The sequence below is a fragment of the Semicossyphus pulcher genome, unplaced genomic scaffold, assembly GCF_022749685.1.
Source record: "Semicossyphus pulcher isolate SPU_LCO1_2020_fin unplaced genomic scaffold, fSemPul1.0.p SCAF_20, whole genome shotgun sequence".
NCBI classification, from domain to species: domain Eukaryota; kingdom Metazoa; phylum Chordata; class Actinopteri; order Labriformes; family Labridae; genus Semicossyphus; species Semicossyphus pulcher.
The window spans coordinates 19,948,514-19,966,872 of NW_027211694.1; the positions used below are offsets into that span (position 1 = coordinate 19,948,514).

General features: G+C 45.4%; 1 protein-coding gene across 2 annotated transcripts in view; it reads right to left on the reverse strand.

Annotated features, from left to right (window-relative positions):
- The window catches only part of nav3 (neuron navigator 3), a 237,103-nt gene that overhangs the window by 91,879 nt on the left and 126,865 nt on the right, over positions 1-18,359 (reverse strand). Inside the window, exons 8-9 of one of the 2 annotated variants that reach the window (XM_069671283.1) lie at positions 16,491-17,601; positions 7,571-7,686 (exon numbers count right to left, since the gene is read on the reverse strand). In XM_069671283.1, the coding sequence (XP_069527384.1) occupies positions 7,571-7,686; positions 16,491-17,601 (1,227 nt within the window). Of the gene's footprint in view, positions 1-2,885; positions 4,499-7,570; positions 7,687-16,490; positions 17,602-18,359 lie in introns of those variants that run through there. The other variant, XM_069671282.1, reaches the window with a different exon arrangement.

Below are 18,359 nucleotides of genomic sequence, written 5' to 3' on the forward strand. Positions count from 1 at the left end.
GAGCTCACTGGTTGTACTCAACCGCCCCAAAATGCATTGCGGCTATTCAGCTTCTACTATGGCAGAGATGGACCGGAGATCAGACCGGACATACGTAAACGATTAAGGCACGTGATACGGAGAAGACGGCTCTGAGTATGATGCCAACGGCATCCTAACAGTCAGGTTAGTAGGCAGTATGCAGTACATACTGTTTGAGTATGTAGTAGGCAGTATGTTAGTATGCGGTTTCGGACACAGCAGTAGTCTAGTTAGACTTTCAAAATAAAGCAACCAACTTAGGGATAATATAAACAAAGTCTAATTAGACTTTCAAAATAAAGCAACCAATTTAGGGATAATATATAAGCAGTCTTATTAGGCTTTCAAAATAAAGTGCTCGGATTGGCGATCAGCAACATGCACTGCCAGGTTAGACTCCCAAAATAAGGTGATCAAGCAGGATAACAAATATTTAGCCTTTGAAGATTTTCAAAGTAAAGATTTGAAATTAGCGATAATAAATAAGCAAAATAGAGAGGATTTTCAAAATAAAAGTTGCTGAGGATGATTTCACATTTTTGGCTTTGGTTCAAATAAGTACGAACACACTAACTTTGTTATGTAACGTGGGCACCGTGTTTGACGTACTGAAGCTCCTGTGTTATGTAACTAACCTTTGGTCATTATTTAAGCATGCACTCAAGCGTGAACTCAACAATGACTTTTGGTCTCGCATGAGAATCAAATCCCGTTCCCCTGTGTGAAGTACCGTGGTGTTTGACATGTCCATCACCCCTAACTGCCACCCCAAAATGACATTTGCTCTCTTCATACTACGTCACCTCACTGCAAAGGCGCATCAACCTATCAGCTAAAGAACAGCATCCAGAGATGACGCCGGAGGAGTACCTAGAGCTTCATATTTGCAAGCATTTAGCCACCGTCATAACTGATGTATTAGACAAGCTGGGAGTGAGAACTGGCTGCTTATACACATGTTTGTGTTTCCACTTCAGTATCCAACATTACAGGGAGGTGAGAAACCACACAGCATTCATTTGCATTCAAGCTGCTGTCCAGCTCTTGGCCCGGTGCAGCTTTGAAGCAGCCAAAACTCAGAGCAGGTCAGAGGGAGAGGGGGTGGGTGGGGTTTGGAAAAGGGCAAGAAGGAGGGAGAGTACACACACTCACTGAAACACACACATGCAGGGTGTAATACAAATCTGGTCGAGATAGACTTGACACAACATAATGCAAATGACTGCCATTTGGGAGTGAGGTGTTGATACACAAACTGCACCACAAAGATACACACATATGCACCCTCAAACACACACACACACGCACACACACAGACACACACACACACAATACAATTGGGTGCTTTAGTGCCAGCTCACTCTTTCCCCTTCTCGTTCAATAATGCATGCTAGCTGGTACTGATGCCCCTCACTGAAGCCGAATACTATCACAGGGAAACATCCAACTCATCTGATAGTAATACACACACATGCATACCAACACACACACACAAACACACACACACAACTAGACATAACCATTAGCTAGCTCTACTCTAGTTGCAGCACAGTCGCAAATCAGTCTTAATGAAGCTTTGGCTGTCGCTCATCAGCATGTGGTTATGGCAGCTATCAAACACACACACATACACACACTGATAGATGTGTACGCACGCAAGTTCACAGCCCTGTTTCTCAATGCGTTTCCTAACAGGCGCTGCAGCACATTGAGAGCTTGTTAATACTTATCGACAGCAGCTCCTGAGGCTATAAACACAAAAGCAGCCACAACAGCAGCTGGATACTTTGAAGAACAACTCGGACAGGTTGAAAGACGTCTTCTGAACATGTAAATTGCTTCTCGACTATCCGGAAAGATCCCTATGGCGCACACGGAAAGCACCTGTATGCACAAATCAAGTATGGGTAACCACACACACACACACACACGCACACACAGTGAAAGGTGTAATAATAAGGTATTGATCCAGGTGGCTGTGTGACTCAGGCAGCGAGGGAGGTGCGAGTAATAAAAGCTTTTTCCGTGGTAGAGGTGTTGCTTCTCCATCATCCACATCTCATGGTATTTCTCCTCTGTGCCGCATCATGCCTCAACCTGCTTTAAGGAAACCGGCGATAATCTGCTCACTGCTGCGCTGTGCATCTTTGTCTGCAGAGTCACAATAATCATCTCTAATACAAACAGACTGCTCTATTTTATCAGCTGAACCTCCCCCGTCTGAAAACCCCCTTTTATTTTTACATCAAACACAGGTTTGTACATGGGTGCTCATTCCGGAGTCACAAAGCAATACTCCCTGCCAAGCTCTGTCGAGGTACGCCGAGGTATCCGTGGGTATATGCTCACAGTATAGCACTTAATAATGCGACCCACACAGCAGAATGCCTCATTATCAGACTGTGACAGTTTGCAGATGCAGGTGACAAAATGATGGGTACGTGGAAGAGAGATCTTCTTATCTGGCTGCGTGCATGAATGTGCCACTTGTGTGAATCTTGTGGGTGCATTTCCAGCCCCTGTAAGTGAGTGTTTGTGTATGGATTGCATAAGGGACAATAAGTGTGAGGCTTGTCTCGTACATTTCTTTTAAATCACGTCTTAAAAGTGTGAGCAATATGGTGAGGATTAAAAATACAACCAGCTTATTGAAGACTTTTCTGACACTCATATGTTCATGCTCATTTTTAAACCCAACCAAAAGTTGTTTTACTTCCCGTACAAAGTTTCTTATTCGCTGTTCTGTCAAAGCGATCCTTTCTCAGTGCAGTAATGTAATCTCCAAACTGCTCGTGTCTGTAGCAAGTAATGCCTTGCACGTTCATGCTCATGTTTCCTGCACGTCCCTGGTTGTGTTGACTTACGTGGGCGGGGTTGTGTGTGCAGCACCTGCTCCAGGTCGCCCAGCATGGTTAGGATCACCTCCTTATCCAGCTGTGCCGTTCCCTCGCGAGGACCTCCCCCTGACACCTCCTCCTCCGCCCAGTACCCTCCGTCCTTCTCTTTGCCTCCCCGCTTCCCTCCACCCCTTCCTGCTGCCGGCTCCTCGTCTGAATGCCCACTGCTGGCCCCTTCGTCCGCTCTTCCCTCCTCCCTGGACCTCCGCACCGGGTCTGCCCGCGGATGTCCGCTGTATGATGCCCGCTGTGGCCGCCCGCCCGCACCTTTGCATCGCCAAGGCACCGGGATAAGAGAGTGTTCAGACTGAGAGAGCACCTTAGTGAGGGAGAGCGATAAGGATCGAGCCCTGGTGCCCCGCACACCTCCGCCCCTTGTGACCGGCTCCTTCCTGGGGCTCCCCTGCAGGCTGCCTCCCGCCCGCTGTGAAGAGTTCGGCGGTTGAGAGAGACGAGGCGGTGGGTCATCAAGCTCAAAGGAGTACACCCGCTGCTCGCCGTCGCTGAGCAGGGTCAGGTTTGTGAGCGAGCGCTGCTTGATCCGCAGGTTGAGGTTGTCAGGGAGAGGCTGGGGAGGCCGCCGAGCCGGGCTGCCTCCCTGGTACACCGAGAACTCTGCTCCTCGCTTCATCTCGGCTCCTCACTGCACTCCCTTACTGTTTTCGCCTCGGGTGCCTCAGTGAGTGAAAGTAAGCATCTACCTGTGCGTGGTTCTCTGATTCACATCTTGGCTGCGCTGTCACTGAGAGAGCAGATGGAGGGAAGGAGGAAACGGAGGATGGAGGAGGCTGAGAGATGTGTCCCCACGTCCCACGCCTCCAGACTGAGGTCCAGGCTTTGGAGGGCTGGAGCGCAGGGCGTAGAGCGGAGAGAAAACCTCCCTCTTAGGCATGTAGGTAGAATCCAGATCCATCCTTGATCCAGCCCATACTCATGGTCAGACGTTAAGCTACACACTAACGCTTATTTCCTCCACTCCTTCTCCTCTCTTCATGCTTTTTTGGCTCCTTTTCTCTTCCTCCACCACAGTCAGGGGCGTGGATGAACGAGTCGCTACATCTCCCTTCCTCACCAGCACGTTCTCTCTATTCTGCGCTCACACTGCCTTTATCTTTTCCCCTATTAAATGACAGTCTCTTTTCATTCACTCTTATCTCTCTCCCTCCACCTTCTGTCCCTCCTTTAATTACCGCCTCACTGCCACGCTCCTCCTGCCTCCCCTCTGACTCTCTGACGGTCCCTCTCTCCTCGCAGCGGAGTGGTGGTGAAGCCGGCAAACGGAGCTCACACAGCTCTCCGTCTGCTCGTTCGCTCCAGCATGCAGCCTGCAGCACTCCCTCTCTCTCTCGCTCTCTCTGCTTCTCTGTGTTTATCACCCTCTCTTCCTCCTAATCCCTCTCATTCCCTCACTTTCTGTTCACTTCCCTCCTCTTCCCAGCCCTTATCGTTCCTCCCTCGCACTATCCTCCCCCCTGCTTTTCTCTCTCTCCGTCTCTCCCTCACAATGTGACAGTGAGTTGTTTGGACAGTGCACCTGTAAGCTTGCAGCCCCTGCTGCAGAGCGCTGGCCGCCCGACTTAATTAAATGCTATCTTGAGGAGCTAAAGCAGCGAGCCCACAGCTTATCACGGATCAACAATGAGAGCACACAACCGACGTATCCCCATCAATCAGTGCTGCCGTTATTAGCCCTGTCACTATTAGTCACAGCTGTCTCCTGCACATTTTTCAATCCTGGTTACCAAACCATAATCAAGTCTATGCTAATCTTTCACACTGTGAGCAATTCATCTACTTATTAGTTTGCAGCGATTCGGTTCATTGCAAATTTTCTGCTATGATTTATTAAAATTTAACCCTTAGAACTCTGCAACAGCAAAGGTCTGTCAGTGCCTACATTTGTATGTTATCACCTCCCAGGAATCTGTCAAACTTAAGCTAAAAGGTTATACAAGTCAATACACCATAACGATTGATGGGAGTATTGATATATGTCATAAGCCGGCATGTTTTTTAATATCAAATTTTGCTGGATAAATACACAAAAAACCATCCATCCATTATTTACACTGCTTATTCTGTTCAGGGTCGCGGAGGCCTGGAACCTATCCCAGCTGTCATCAGGCGAGAGGCGTGGTTACACCTGGACTGATTGGCAGTCAATCGCAGGGCTGACACATAGAGACAGACGAGTTTTCACGCTCACATTCACACCTACGAGCAATTTTAGACTCACCAATAAGGAAGCCGGAGAACCCGGAGGGAACCCACATGTAGCATTTGAGTATCTTCAAATGCTACATGTCCCTACAAGCTGTACAACCTAAAGGCTACAGGTGAGTTTGGTAAGCTATACTTTAGAAGGACAGGCTGAACAACACGTTTTCAGATTGGCAGGTTTGAGACGTCACAAACCTAAGGAGCCAATCCCGTTAACGAACAGGTGGCGCTATGCATATCATTATGTGTAACCTATGGCAACCACTTCGGCATCAAACTCACTACTGACTACCAATGTTAATGTTACTACTACTAATAACTAAAATTCAAGCTAGCTAAGTTTCAACAAGTTGCCACTAAACGACTGCAGAGACGTGTTTTGTTTTCGCGACGGAGTTGGCGATTGGAAATGGGAATAGTGGGCGGGGCCGATTCTGGAATTTCTAATGAGGGAGAAGGAGGAGATGTCTTGGGAGGCTTTTTAAGAGGTAATTAAACATATTTAGCAGAAGAAAAAAAACATATCAGACACAAATTATTATTTCAAGCAGAGCATTTTATATGTCTTAAAACATGACTGGAGCTGCTCTTTAAAAATAAAGGCAGACAACGACATCTGTTTTCATGGAGTTTCCAAAAAAACAAGTAATAAACATTTCTCGCTTATTCTCAGTTTTTTAACTTTTCGTTATTCAAATAATTTCAAATTAACATAAATAAAGATTTTTTTAATTATGCTGCTTTGATGTTTTGGTATTGTCATTATATCTGGCATCCCTCCAGCCAGTATATGTAAAACGAGCTGGCTTGTCATGTGGTAATTGCGGCATGCATCCACTTGAATTTCCCTCTCAGAGACTCATTTCTGCAGCTCCATGGAGAAAAACTCACAGAGGATGTGAGACGACCATGATACGTGTGACAACAAAAAAGCAAGTGTTTTTAATGGACTCCAAACAAAGGGAACGGTCGGCCCTGCAGTCCAATTTTATCCTTCAAATGACGGGCTTCGGAAAAGCCGCGACCGAAGCAGAAGGTCTGGAATGTCGCTGACAGCCTGACAAACCAAACCTGCAATCAGGGGCTGTTGTTTTTGTACGCTGGACTTTGTAGGCGCTTTGAACCTGACGTCTTAGTTTTCAGTGAGTTTGCCGTTTGATTGATTTATCATCTAAGTTGACCTTGACTGTTAGTTTTTGTCTAAATTAAGACATCCACCAATTAAAGCAAGGGAAACTTGCTCCTAAAATCCAAATCATTTACAGAAAGTTACGCCCAGTTTTACTATGAATGTGATGAATTTCAGGCAAAGCAAATATCAGTGGATCATGGAGTTGCAACCCTAAAGCGGCTGGCAGAATCAATCAAACAGTGGAACAGCTCTATGCCAGTGGTTTATATGTTTTGATGTCGAGTTCGCTGGTTTAAAATCTCATCCTGCATCTTGTCAGGAATTTTAGTGTGTGGTTACAAACTCCTTCGAACTGGTCAAACGTCCCTCAATCCTGAAGTCTCTGCAGAAGCTCAATAGCACAGATGTCCGCTGGCTGTAATTAAAGGACAATCAAGACGTTTTCAGCCTCCCCTGTTTGCAAACAGGCAGTTCAATTTCAGTTTAACCAGCAGCTTTTGGTTGTGTATACATAATGTACAAAGTATATATTATTTAATTTTAGCCTCTTACCCTAAAACCCCGACCATCTTTCATGCTCCATTGTGGTTTAAGTGCATCCAGTCCTCCATCTGGGATCAAATAACCGTATGCTAATGTAGATGCTTTGGACAAAACCAGCCATATATCAAGTAAAACACTGCAAAAGCCATCCCTCTGGTGAAGCCCAAAACAATAAGTGATGTGCATATAATGTTAAACATTTGTCACACAACATGTTTTCGATGCAGCGCTGGGATTGTAACAGATAATGGCGGACTGCAGGGACGCAAACAACAAGCCGCAGATGCTCCCTGTGTCCGTCTGTCAGCGCTGACCTTTTCCCTTCGCTGCACGAAACCAGCACGGAACGGGGATCCCCCCAGTAAACACACACAAACACTGCCATGGCCACACACACACACAAACCAGCTGCACCAGTACTTTGCTCTATCCACAGCAGCAGCCTTTAAAAACTCTCCGATCCTGCAGCTACCCTTTAACCAGCCTCCATTTACACAGCAACAGACCCTGCAGCCGGCTTTTTTCTTAATTGTTCGCCAAACAGTCTCAAAAACAACAGTGAACAGTTCCTCTCACATGTAGAGCAGCAGGCAGGTCAGCAGTCTGCAAATAAAGATCCTGACCAGCGCATAAAGGTTGAGATTCTAACAATACATGAGACAAACGTTAATGAACATAACATATGTGCACTTCGCACACCCACACAGAGAAACATCATACATGCAGAGCCAGCTGCGCGTGTGACGACCTGCTGTACCTGATATCTCCTCCAGGCACTGTTTGGCTGTCTTGCTGTAGACCAGCTCTCCCTTGGTGGGGCTGAGGCAGGGGTCGGCTGGGGCCACCATGGTGCAGTCGTTTTCTGAGAATGTCCTGGAGGCACAAAGAACAAATAATACGCAGCAGTTATACAGACAGGCTGAAATATCTGTTGAACTCGAGCTCGACCACAGCCACAACAGCCAATTCAAAACAGCCCAGGGGGGAGAGTGTCTACTGAAACCAGTTACATCTGCTCCTGTGTCCCTGTTGATTCATTCACAGGGAAATGAAACGATGCAGTCAGACATGGAAACGTTTTTTTCTAAATGAATATTTAACATTAGATTATCTTTTTGTGCTTTGTAGTCAAACCATAGACTGTATAAAAAAATAGACAGCATGACAGCTCCCTAAAAGTGAAGCTAAAACCTCTCTACCGCCCCCTGCTGACTGGCTGCAGTATAGCTCATAAAGCCCGCCTCCTCCATGTTAACAGATGGTCAAACTATAAAATCAAAATAAACGTCAAATACATTTTTCTCAAACATGGTTTCTGTCATCATAGTTACTTCTTATCATGCTGATTTATGTCCAAGTGTTAATTTTTCTGACAAGTTTACTTTAAATTAGTTATTTGATGATTGACAGCTCTGTTGACAAATACGGCTCCTGTAGCCGATCTGTTCCAGATTAGCAGAGTAGAGGAGGAACGGCGAGAGGAGACGTATAAAACAATCATTACAGTCACTGAAGTTCCCATATCTGTGAACGTTAACCTCAGACCAACACAAGAAGCTGTTCTGCTGTTAAACACGCTGCCGTTTTTTCAGTAAGTTAAGTGTGTGTTTTGGTTAGTGGAAGTGGCTACGGTGGCTCCACCAGCCGATCTCTACTGCGCAACTCTGGCTCCAAATGATGTCACCATCGCAAGATGGCAGCGCCTATCACGGAGGCTATTTTGGCATCAATTTCGTACAATGAGAGCAGATGGAGACGCGTCGTCCATCTTTATTTACAGTCATTGAGTCAAATCAATAAGGGATTTTTAAGACTTAAATCAATACCAATTTAAGAGGGGGAAAGTTGACCAAATACAGATATTTCCACCGATATAGTTAATCGTCAGGCTGGAATGAACATAGATCTTTGGGCTGTTAAAATGTATTAGGAGTTTTTTGTTTGTATTGAACTTTATTAAAAGGAAATTAAACATATTTTCAACCAATTTTTGAACAAACCACAGTCTGCTCTGCTACATGTGCTGCAGACCGAGCTGAGATTATTGCAAACTATAGAGCTGAAGAGAGCCTGTCGGTTTTCTTATTGGCGCATAATCGACAACATATACTAAGATATTGATTTATCGGAGAGAGGCTGATATCGGCCCAATAATATCGGCCAACCCATATATCGGTCAAGCTTTAAGGACAAGTGCAAATATTTGTAGCGTTGTCATTTTTATTCCGGGGGTACGTGGATTGGCTCAAACATTACAGTAGTGAGATTTAGTCGAGCAGACAGATCTGTGGGAATTCATGACTGGAAGAGTTTAGTGTTTGATTTTGAGCAGCCAAAATGTTCCCTCATTTGCATTCAGTCTGTCGTCTGTGTTTCTGCTATGTAAAACATTTCTGAGTCACATTTGGGTCCCAGCTACATATTCAACAGATGGACACCTCTGAAGGGAGGAGGGGACAGTCTCTGATGGGATGTTCTCTGTGAGTGCTTCTTAGTGCGTGTGAGCATGAAGCATGTGTTTGTGTGCTGCTGCTGCTGCTGCTGCCTCTCCTCCTCCATGCTGAGCTGCATCACGCTCGGCTGTTTGTTTGCCGATCTGAAGAAACACAGATAGAGTCCAACGCACTTCATGAGATAACAGGCCTACACACGCACAGTGAAGAGTGGAAAAAATAGAGAACTAGTCGATAACAGACTGACTAGGACTGACAAATACACAGTTACAAGCTGTGACAGGTGATGCACACACATACAATTAAAAGCATGCAAACACTTTTAACCATACACTCTTAAAAATCCTCAAATACAAACAGTAAATCTTGCGTACAAACACGCAGGCAGATCTGAGCACAAGCTACTGTATAGTTTTCACTCTCCCATACACACAGCACACCCCCACACACACACTTAGGGGAGCACCACCACCACCTGCAGAGCTGCAGATAAAAACTGGCTTCCAATTGCGACAGCAGCATCAGCCTGTGACTTCAGCTCATGTGAAAAAGCTTTTTTGTTTCTGCAAGCTCCCCTCACTTCAGACAGACAGATATTCACCACCTCTGCTGCACGCAACAATTTGGACCCATTACAGGAAAGCAGATATAAAAGCTGACTGCTGCATTAACAAATGATAAGAGGTGGAAGTAACGAATAACAAGTACTCACGTTACTGTAATTAAGTAGCTTTTTCAAAGTCAGTCATTTGACTTTTACTTAAGTATGTTTTAAATTAAGTCAAGTAATTCGCTACATTACTGAGTAGACCAACAGATATTGCGAGCTAGAAAGAAGAACTGACGTGGGCCAGACGCCAATCAAATGCATCGCATCAAAAACAGGCCAATCGGATTAAAGTGACATGCATCGCGTCAAAACACTTCGAGCGAAGCTAATAAGGAGAGCTGCAACTACCAGCCCGACACATGACGTTAGTGACCCATGAATGAGACGGAAGAGAGTTCGGATGAAACACGACCTTTGACACAGACTGGAGGGAGTTTTTTGTTTAACCAGAAACGACCGTTAGCTCGCTCTTTTCAAACCCACCAGGCTGCATTTTACCTCACAGACCACGGGACTTGCTGATCTACCGCTGCCTCGTTACGCGTCGTAACACACGTTAGTTCGTAACCGAACTAACCCTTTAAAACACCACACAACTACACAAACAAACTGACTGATCGGGGCAGCGGTAGACCATCAGCAACTCCCGTGTTATGCGAGGTAAAATTAATTTTTTTCGTCAGTGCAGTCTGGTGGCTATGAAGAGAGCTATATAACTGCTGGTTCTGGTTAAACAAAGGATCTTACTCTTTGACAAAAGGTCCATCTCTGGTCATTTTGACACCAAATCATGTAAACATTGGGCCCAGGTTTGAAAATAACAAAGTGCATTTTATTTCTTTGCATAGGATGCATGTGTAAGTTAACCTCAGCAAAATGTGTGTATTATAAAAATAAACTTTTCCTGTTCATGTAACACCTCACCAGCCACAGGATTTCAGAGCGAGTCTTCTCCTTGAGCTTCTGTTTCTGGTTACACAAAAAGGATCATACTCTTTAAAAAAAGGATGATCTTTTGTAGGGATCATTTCCGTGATGTTGTCGGACAGCTGGAGGAACAATCCGAGCCTGTCAGCGGCAAAAACAAGCTCTTTTAGTGGACGTACTTTGATCGGGCACATCGCCCCAGGGCATTATGTTGCAGCCATTGAGGCCATATCGCGGCTACAGTGGAGGCTATCTATGGACCGATCCAAAAAGTTTTTGTTCATATGAGTCATTTTGACCCAGGTTTAAAAAGAGCGAACGTCTCCTTTAAGTGAGCTACTTTTTTCAGTCAAGTAACTTCTACTTGAGTAGAATATACTAGTACGCAAATGATAATTTAATTATTAGTTAAAAAACATTTTGGCTGGTCAATACAAATCTTTTCTCCAGTTCAGCCACACACAAAGCTCCTTCATCAGCCTTACACGAGCCTCGTGTTTTACCTGTGAGATGCATGTTTAGTAGAATTTTCCAATAAACTGTCAGTCAGACATTTACATATTTCATGCAGATTGCTTTCTTAGTGTTTCAAGTCATGTCATTTTTATCTATATTCATTAACCAGATGATGAAACTGTGTTCGTCAGTGTTTTCACCTGTCTTAGTAACGGTTCTATTTGTTTTGGAGAGGAGGAGATCCCTGTGGATTATTCGTCTCCCAGTTAAAACTTTTTTAACAATGAACAGGCATTTAAAGACTTTAATTGCTCAGTCTGCCATGCTATTGCTTCTCTATTACTTTGGGTACAATGGCGCGGCTACAAAAACAAAAGCGGGGGTCTTTTCAACTAATGTTTCAAATTCACTCTAATGCAAACATATTAGCTGCTCCCGCTTTCCTGGTTGTAAAATTAACTGTGCAAATTTTGTGAAAGCATTTCCATCTCTTGTTTTATCAACTGATTATTACAGGGTGTCTGTCACAGTACCTCCTACACTCTTATACTGATGGGCGATGCAGTGCAGAAACACCCATGACAGCTTAGCGACACATTGAAACCAGCTTACATGCATCACTGTAGCCTTCTATCATTGTTTATGTGTCTGAACTGATCAGGTCAGCTTAGGTTAGAGAAGCAGAGGAGGACACAGAGGATACAGATAATCACATGGCTGACTCTTTGTGTCAAATCAATCCTGCAAACTAACAGCAACAAAGTCCTACAACCGCAGCGGTCTATTAAACTTGGCAGAGGCAACGAGTTAAAGTGGGCGTAGAAAGAGAAAGAGAAGAAGACAAAGAAGCCTAATTGGGCTGAAAATGATGGTGAATTGCAGCCCAGCAGGACGCCTGATCACTTGTTTGTCTGCATGCTGACGGCTGCTGCTGAGGAGATGGAGGATACAGAAATAGGCTCACGAGGAAATATCAAGGCAGCTCTCTAACAAAACTGTAGAGAGGTGCAGTGACTGCATTGTGCCTCAAAGGCAAGGGGGTTTAGTTTAAATGCATTATAATCAAATGTGTGTGGAATTACTGTTTAAAAGGCTCAGCAATCTAAAAATCTAAATTTGATCTGTGGATTCCCTTTCTGTGTGCAGGCACATTCACCCACTTCTTTTGGCACACATCAATCTAGCTGTTAGCAAGTTTGCTAGCTCAGAGAGATACAGATCTTTCCTGAGACTCTTTGTCGACTGATGTGCTGTTCAACTCTGATACCACAGGGAGTTAACAGAGATCGCCAATCCTCTAACCCCTGTAAGGGTTCATGGATAGATATGGCTACACCACTTTCTTTTATGACAGAGCAGCAGAGAGAGTTAAGCCGCTAACAGCCCAACTGTCCATCGACTTGGCTAGCCAACTAGTGCAAAAAGAAGGATAAGGACATGTCAGGGCGACAGTACGGGTGGGCAATGTGACCTAAAATGTTTATCACGGTATTTCTTTTGCTTATTGTGGTATTGGTATTATATCACGGTATTACAAAATTAAAAGGAATATTCTACTCAAAACATAGGAGATGCTGACTTATTCCTCCACTTATCAGTGTAATCTTTGAGCGGCTGTAGTGCTTCAGTGATTGCTTCCAACACCTGAAAGGTGGTGTATATTGCATCTATAATACATGCAAACTGTGTCTGCTCTGTTGACATTCATCATGAGCTGTACGTTTTACAAAGTCGCCAACATTACAGAACATTTTTCACCTGCGATTGCGTTTTCACAGCAGCAGGTGAGCTGCGCATGAGGGAGACTCATCGTTAAAAAGACATTAGCTGTGTCCCAATCCAGGGGCTGCAGCCTTCGTCACAGAAGCACGTCAAAGGCTGTCCCAATTTGAAGGCTCCTTCAGATGCAGCCGACAAATGTGTCCTCCTTTTCCCGGGCTATGAAGGATCCATCGGGTGCATTCTTCGCGGCCCAATGTATCCCGAGATGCATTGCGCGTCAATTCAAGCAAAATGGCGGACTCTTACGCAGCCGAGGAAAACACTTTAAAATGTAAAACTTAGTGAGCGTTACACATGTTTAAATAAATGAAACGGCCCTTGAAACAAATTACCTTTAAAATAATAGGTAAACTTACTCGACGTTAGTGATGCTAGCCCCCTAGCTACCTGTTGCTATGCGACAGGAGCGGCCTTCGGTGAGACAAGTGTAATGGCGGGAACAGCTGGTGATGCAAACAGGAAATCCTCCGTAGACCAGACCGTCTCATTTCAGCTCGGCTTTAACGGTCTACTCAGGCTATGAATGACTCCCTGACGCCCCTGGATTGGGACACAGCTGTTGCGTGTCGTAACAATGAAAACCGACGTGGTAATAAATTACACCGGACCTACAGAGCTACACTTGAAAGTTTTTAAAATAGTGGCATAAGAAGATCCACGTTTATAACGGACGTACAAGAAGTCCTCTCTCTCTCTATATGTGTGTGTTTCTCTGACGAGCATGTGTGGATGCGCTGCTCACAACAGGTAGCCTCAGCAGGTGCACAGCGCGAGGGGAGGATTGTCAGTAATCATTCAATCGTGGATGAAGATCTTGAATATAGAAATCCCAAATAAACTTGAAAGGCTGTTAACACACCGGGGCGGCCCGCCCATGTTGTCTATATGTGGGAAACATCGGGAAGTATATTTCCCTTGTGTGTGCACTTAAACCAAAATGTGTGTGTTTATCCCGGTAATGACGGTATTGCAAAATGTCGTGGCAGAACGTGACACCGGTGACGGTATTGAGACCGGTGTACCGCCCACCTCTAGGCGATAGACACATTATCAATAGCAAGAAGAAAACTGTGTGATAGAACGATCAATAGTTCACCAGATCTGCTGCATTTCATCGTGCCAGCACATTGCGTAACATGTAACCAGGAGTCCTGGGAAAACAGCTTAAGTGGAGTGTAATTAGTCAGCCAGCAGCAGCAACATCATAACGTAATGTCGGCCAACAGTCCAAAAGGAAGCCTTCCTAGTTGACATTTGTCTGAATTCATCAGTTCTCTGTCTCATCAATGTCCTTTGTCTTGCTTGTATTTGTGGGGACTATGTAGTAATGGTGACTGAAACGCTGCTCTCACCGCTCCAATTTAGCCGCAGTCAGAAGCATCTGCAGGCTGGGATAACTGACAAATGAGTACAGACTCCTTCCGCTCAATGCACCACAGGCACACTGCTGCTTGGTTACGGTATGGACCAATTTAAATGGATTTAATGCAATATCCTTCGCTTATAAGCAGCCAATCACATCCTTTCATATTGTACTGTGCTACACGCAAACAGCCAATCATTAAACAGGTGTGTTGTTCTGTTGCATCAAAAGAAATGCCATACGACAGGAGAAGCAAGAATAGGTCATCAAAATTGTCAATAATCATCGATGGAGGGAAGTGATATCATGATATCTCCCAACCCGGACGGAAGTAAGTATGAAAACTTCCTCTTAATAGCTAAGGTTTTCTGGTGATGATTCAAGAAGTCAGTGGGTGGTATGTTGGGAGCTGCGGCAGTGGTTCAAATTGAAATTTCTAGACTCTGACTTCTGATACAAATGTGGTCAATGGAAGCGTCAAAATGTTCCTTCAGAAACCTGTGGTGACATCACAGATGGTACACTTACACTGTTTTTTGGGTTCTTTTTTGCTCATCGCGTGGGCCGTCTGTACTTCTACAGTTTCACTTTTGCTTCCTTTCTTTGTAACTTTGTATCGCTGACAATCTGCCCGGTACTGATAGCCACAGCAGTTTAACTTGCTAAATGTGTGGGATTAAAGTCATGCAAATGCTGGAAAGCGGCACTGCTGAACGTGGCAGAGCTGACTGTGCACATCGGAGGTGGAAGACGTGAGAGGGAGTAAAGGGTTGGGGGATTAAGTCTTGTTTAATGGGATTCCTAACTCTCTTTCTCTCCGAGTACAAAAGGCATCCCAGAGAATTTGGCGGCTCTTCCATTTTTCCCCCTGGATTACCTCTGCTGTTGTAAGAGAAAATCGTCCCTGCTGGGCAGATTTACCCACTTCCTGCACCTCTGATGGCTGGAACATCAGGGAAGCACGCGCCAGCTGCATGCATCCAAACACCACCAGTTGAATGAGGAGGAAGGGAGAGGGTTCCTGAAAGCTGCCATGAGAATCCCTGTCTGGATTCTCACATCAAAGATGCAACCCAGACAGTTAAATAATAGGCTTTGGCAAGCGGCAGGCAGTGGATGTTAATTTGTTCTGTAATGACTGTGAAGAGATGTGGAGGCGCGAGCAAGATGCACAGTGGGGAGCGCCAGCTGATGGCTGGGAGTGCTCCAGGATTTCATGGAGTGTGTGTGAGTGAATATACTGTATGCGTGTGTGTGTGTGTTTCTGAATGTGTGCAGGTTTGACTTTGAGAAAAAGGGTAAGTATATTAACCTCCCTGGGGGAAAAATGAGTTGAGCGATGGAAATAAACAGCCTTGCTCATTACAGATGTATCCGAGGCTCCTCAGAATTTTCCATTTCAGAAACAAATTTCCCGACTCTTTCGTAGATTTCTCAGACCACGTTCGACATCAGAGCACGAATAAATAAATGTTCATTATGTAAATACATGGTTTAAAATTCAACTGATAACACTGATGTTACATTCTGCTTGTGTATGCTATTAGCTTACAAGGCTTTAAATTTGGGTTTATCAAGAAGCCCGAGGAAAACGTGCAATTACTCATCGGGGCGGTTCAGTTCACACTCCTATGTCGAAAGTTGGAAGACATTTAACTGCCTAGCATCTCTTCCCAAAGAGGGAAGTAAACTCTTGGTGCTAGCTATACTTTTAGCATTTTCAAACATATTAAACAAATCATATGATATTATCGTCCCTCCATATTTTTTCGTCTCTTTTATTAAAAAAAAAGGGGTTGCGCACCGCACTGCTTTTTTTTGGGAAGTAAACACCCAAACAAACAGAGAGCGTTTTAGCAGCTGGAGCAGCTTTTTCTTTTACTGTTGTTAAGGCAACCAATTAATTAGCTGTCACCGTTATATTGTAAACTGACAGAAGGCCCGCTTCTCCTTTCAACCGATTAGACAATCAAAAAAAAAAAGCCCATGACGTCGGGTGCTTTTCTGCTTTGAGTTGAAGTTTTCCACACTGCCTTGGAGCCCTGTGTCTCCATCCTATTGATACACACATATACACACATCTCACCTGTACATGAAGGGGGCCACAGTGGCAGTATTGGGATGGTTGTGCTGCTGCTGCTGAGGAAGCTGAACTACTCCATTCCCTCCAAGCGCTCCTCCTCCTCCGCCCCCTCCTCCTCCTCCCAGCATCCCACTGGACCCAGACAAGGCTGAGGTGCTGGTGGAGGAGGTCATGCTGGTCCTTTTGCCCTCTGGGCCCCCAATGGAGCGCTGTATGTAGAAACTCCCACCCTGCCCTCCTTTGGTCATCTTGGCCCTTTCCCCGTCTCCACCCCGCATGTTCCCGCTGCTGTTCAAGGCGGACTGGCTTTGGCTCTGCGACTGACTCTTGGACGTCGTGGTGGAGGGAGCCTTGAGTCCTGGCTTAGGAATGCCGCTGCCATCTTTCTTCCCAGATGTAGGCTTCCCTCCTTTGGGGATGAGGCTGCCAATTTTGGAGGTCTTCTTGGTGGGGTCAGCAAATGACTCGCGCTCCTCTTTGGGTGGGGTACTGTCTTTAGATTTCCCATACTTGCTTTTGTCCTCCTTGTCTTTGGACGATGCAACGGACCTGCTGCTGTTGGCAGATGCTTTAGAAAATGAAGAGGAGGGGGAGGAAGAAGTCTTGCTTGATGCATTGAGGGACGATGCAGGGTTCTTGGTAGGCATTTGCTTGGTCGTAGCACTGCTACTGCCGCTGCTGCACACAGACCCCGTGGGGGTCAATCCATCCTCGCCGTACTCCGATAGGTCATCCTCTTCCTGCAGAGACATCTCTGCCACAGACGGAGATGTTCGTGAGGCTGATCTAGGGTTAATCAGACGGAACTTCTCCAGCATGGACCTCTGGGGTCCACCAACACCAGTGGACCCTACTTTGGACCCATCGCCTCCATGTGGCATGAGGCCTTCAGAGCCCTGGGGTGAGTGCGTGGGGGAGGGTGAGTGTGTTGGGCTCGCCAGCATGGACGACGTGGCACTGTGCTTGAGGTTCATGGACTTGCTGCGCCAGGACTTGCCGGTGGTGGGAGAGGGGATGGCAGAGGCCAGCTGCTGCCCGCTGAGGCTGGTGGGAACTGTCCCACCGATACCGCTCCCGTTCATCCCGCCAGGTGCCGGGATACCCCTCACCGCTTCTGAATCAGTAAGGGAGAGAGAAGCAGAAACAGAGACGAGGATTATTAAACTAGACTGTACATAAGACAAGATGCTGCTGATTGGTTTGAGTTCAATGTTAAGATGTTGTTTTATACGGTAATAGTACTCATTGTAGTGACTCTGACACAGATAAGGATTTTCTAAGTTTGGAGACTCAAGTTCAGAGTATGCCAAACTTTTACAGTCTTTCAAAATGAGAAATAACATTTTTCTAATGTCCCAGCTGGATCTCCTGCTGTCTTCATCTATGGTTTCACACATTCAGCTCCAAATTCCAGCAACAATAGGAAACTTTCAGAAGTTTTCAGAGTTCCTGAAAGTAAAAATTGAGAGCTCATTCCCAACTGGCAGAATATCAACAGCAGGTTGGGTTAAAAGAAAAAGATTCCTGTTATTACTATGACTGGTGTCTCGAAGGAGTTTGCACTCAAGCGTGCCGTACCTTCCCGTTCACACTTCCACCCCCTGATTTCAACTTCTATAGAGGCCTGTCACTGCATGTTAGCAGGTGGATAGCATAAGGTTATAAGGGACAGGCAGGCATGTTGTAACCGTGACAACTAAAGAGATTGCACCAGCTGAGTTGACATGGAGGAAAAGGAAACCATCCACCCCTGATTCACTGTGTAACATCCTTAGTCTTTTGATGATCAATATCCTCTAGGAGTATTCATATACTGTGAACTGAGCATCCCTGAACCTACCTGTTTTTTTACACATTTTTCTGGGATTGTAT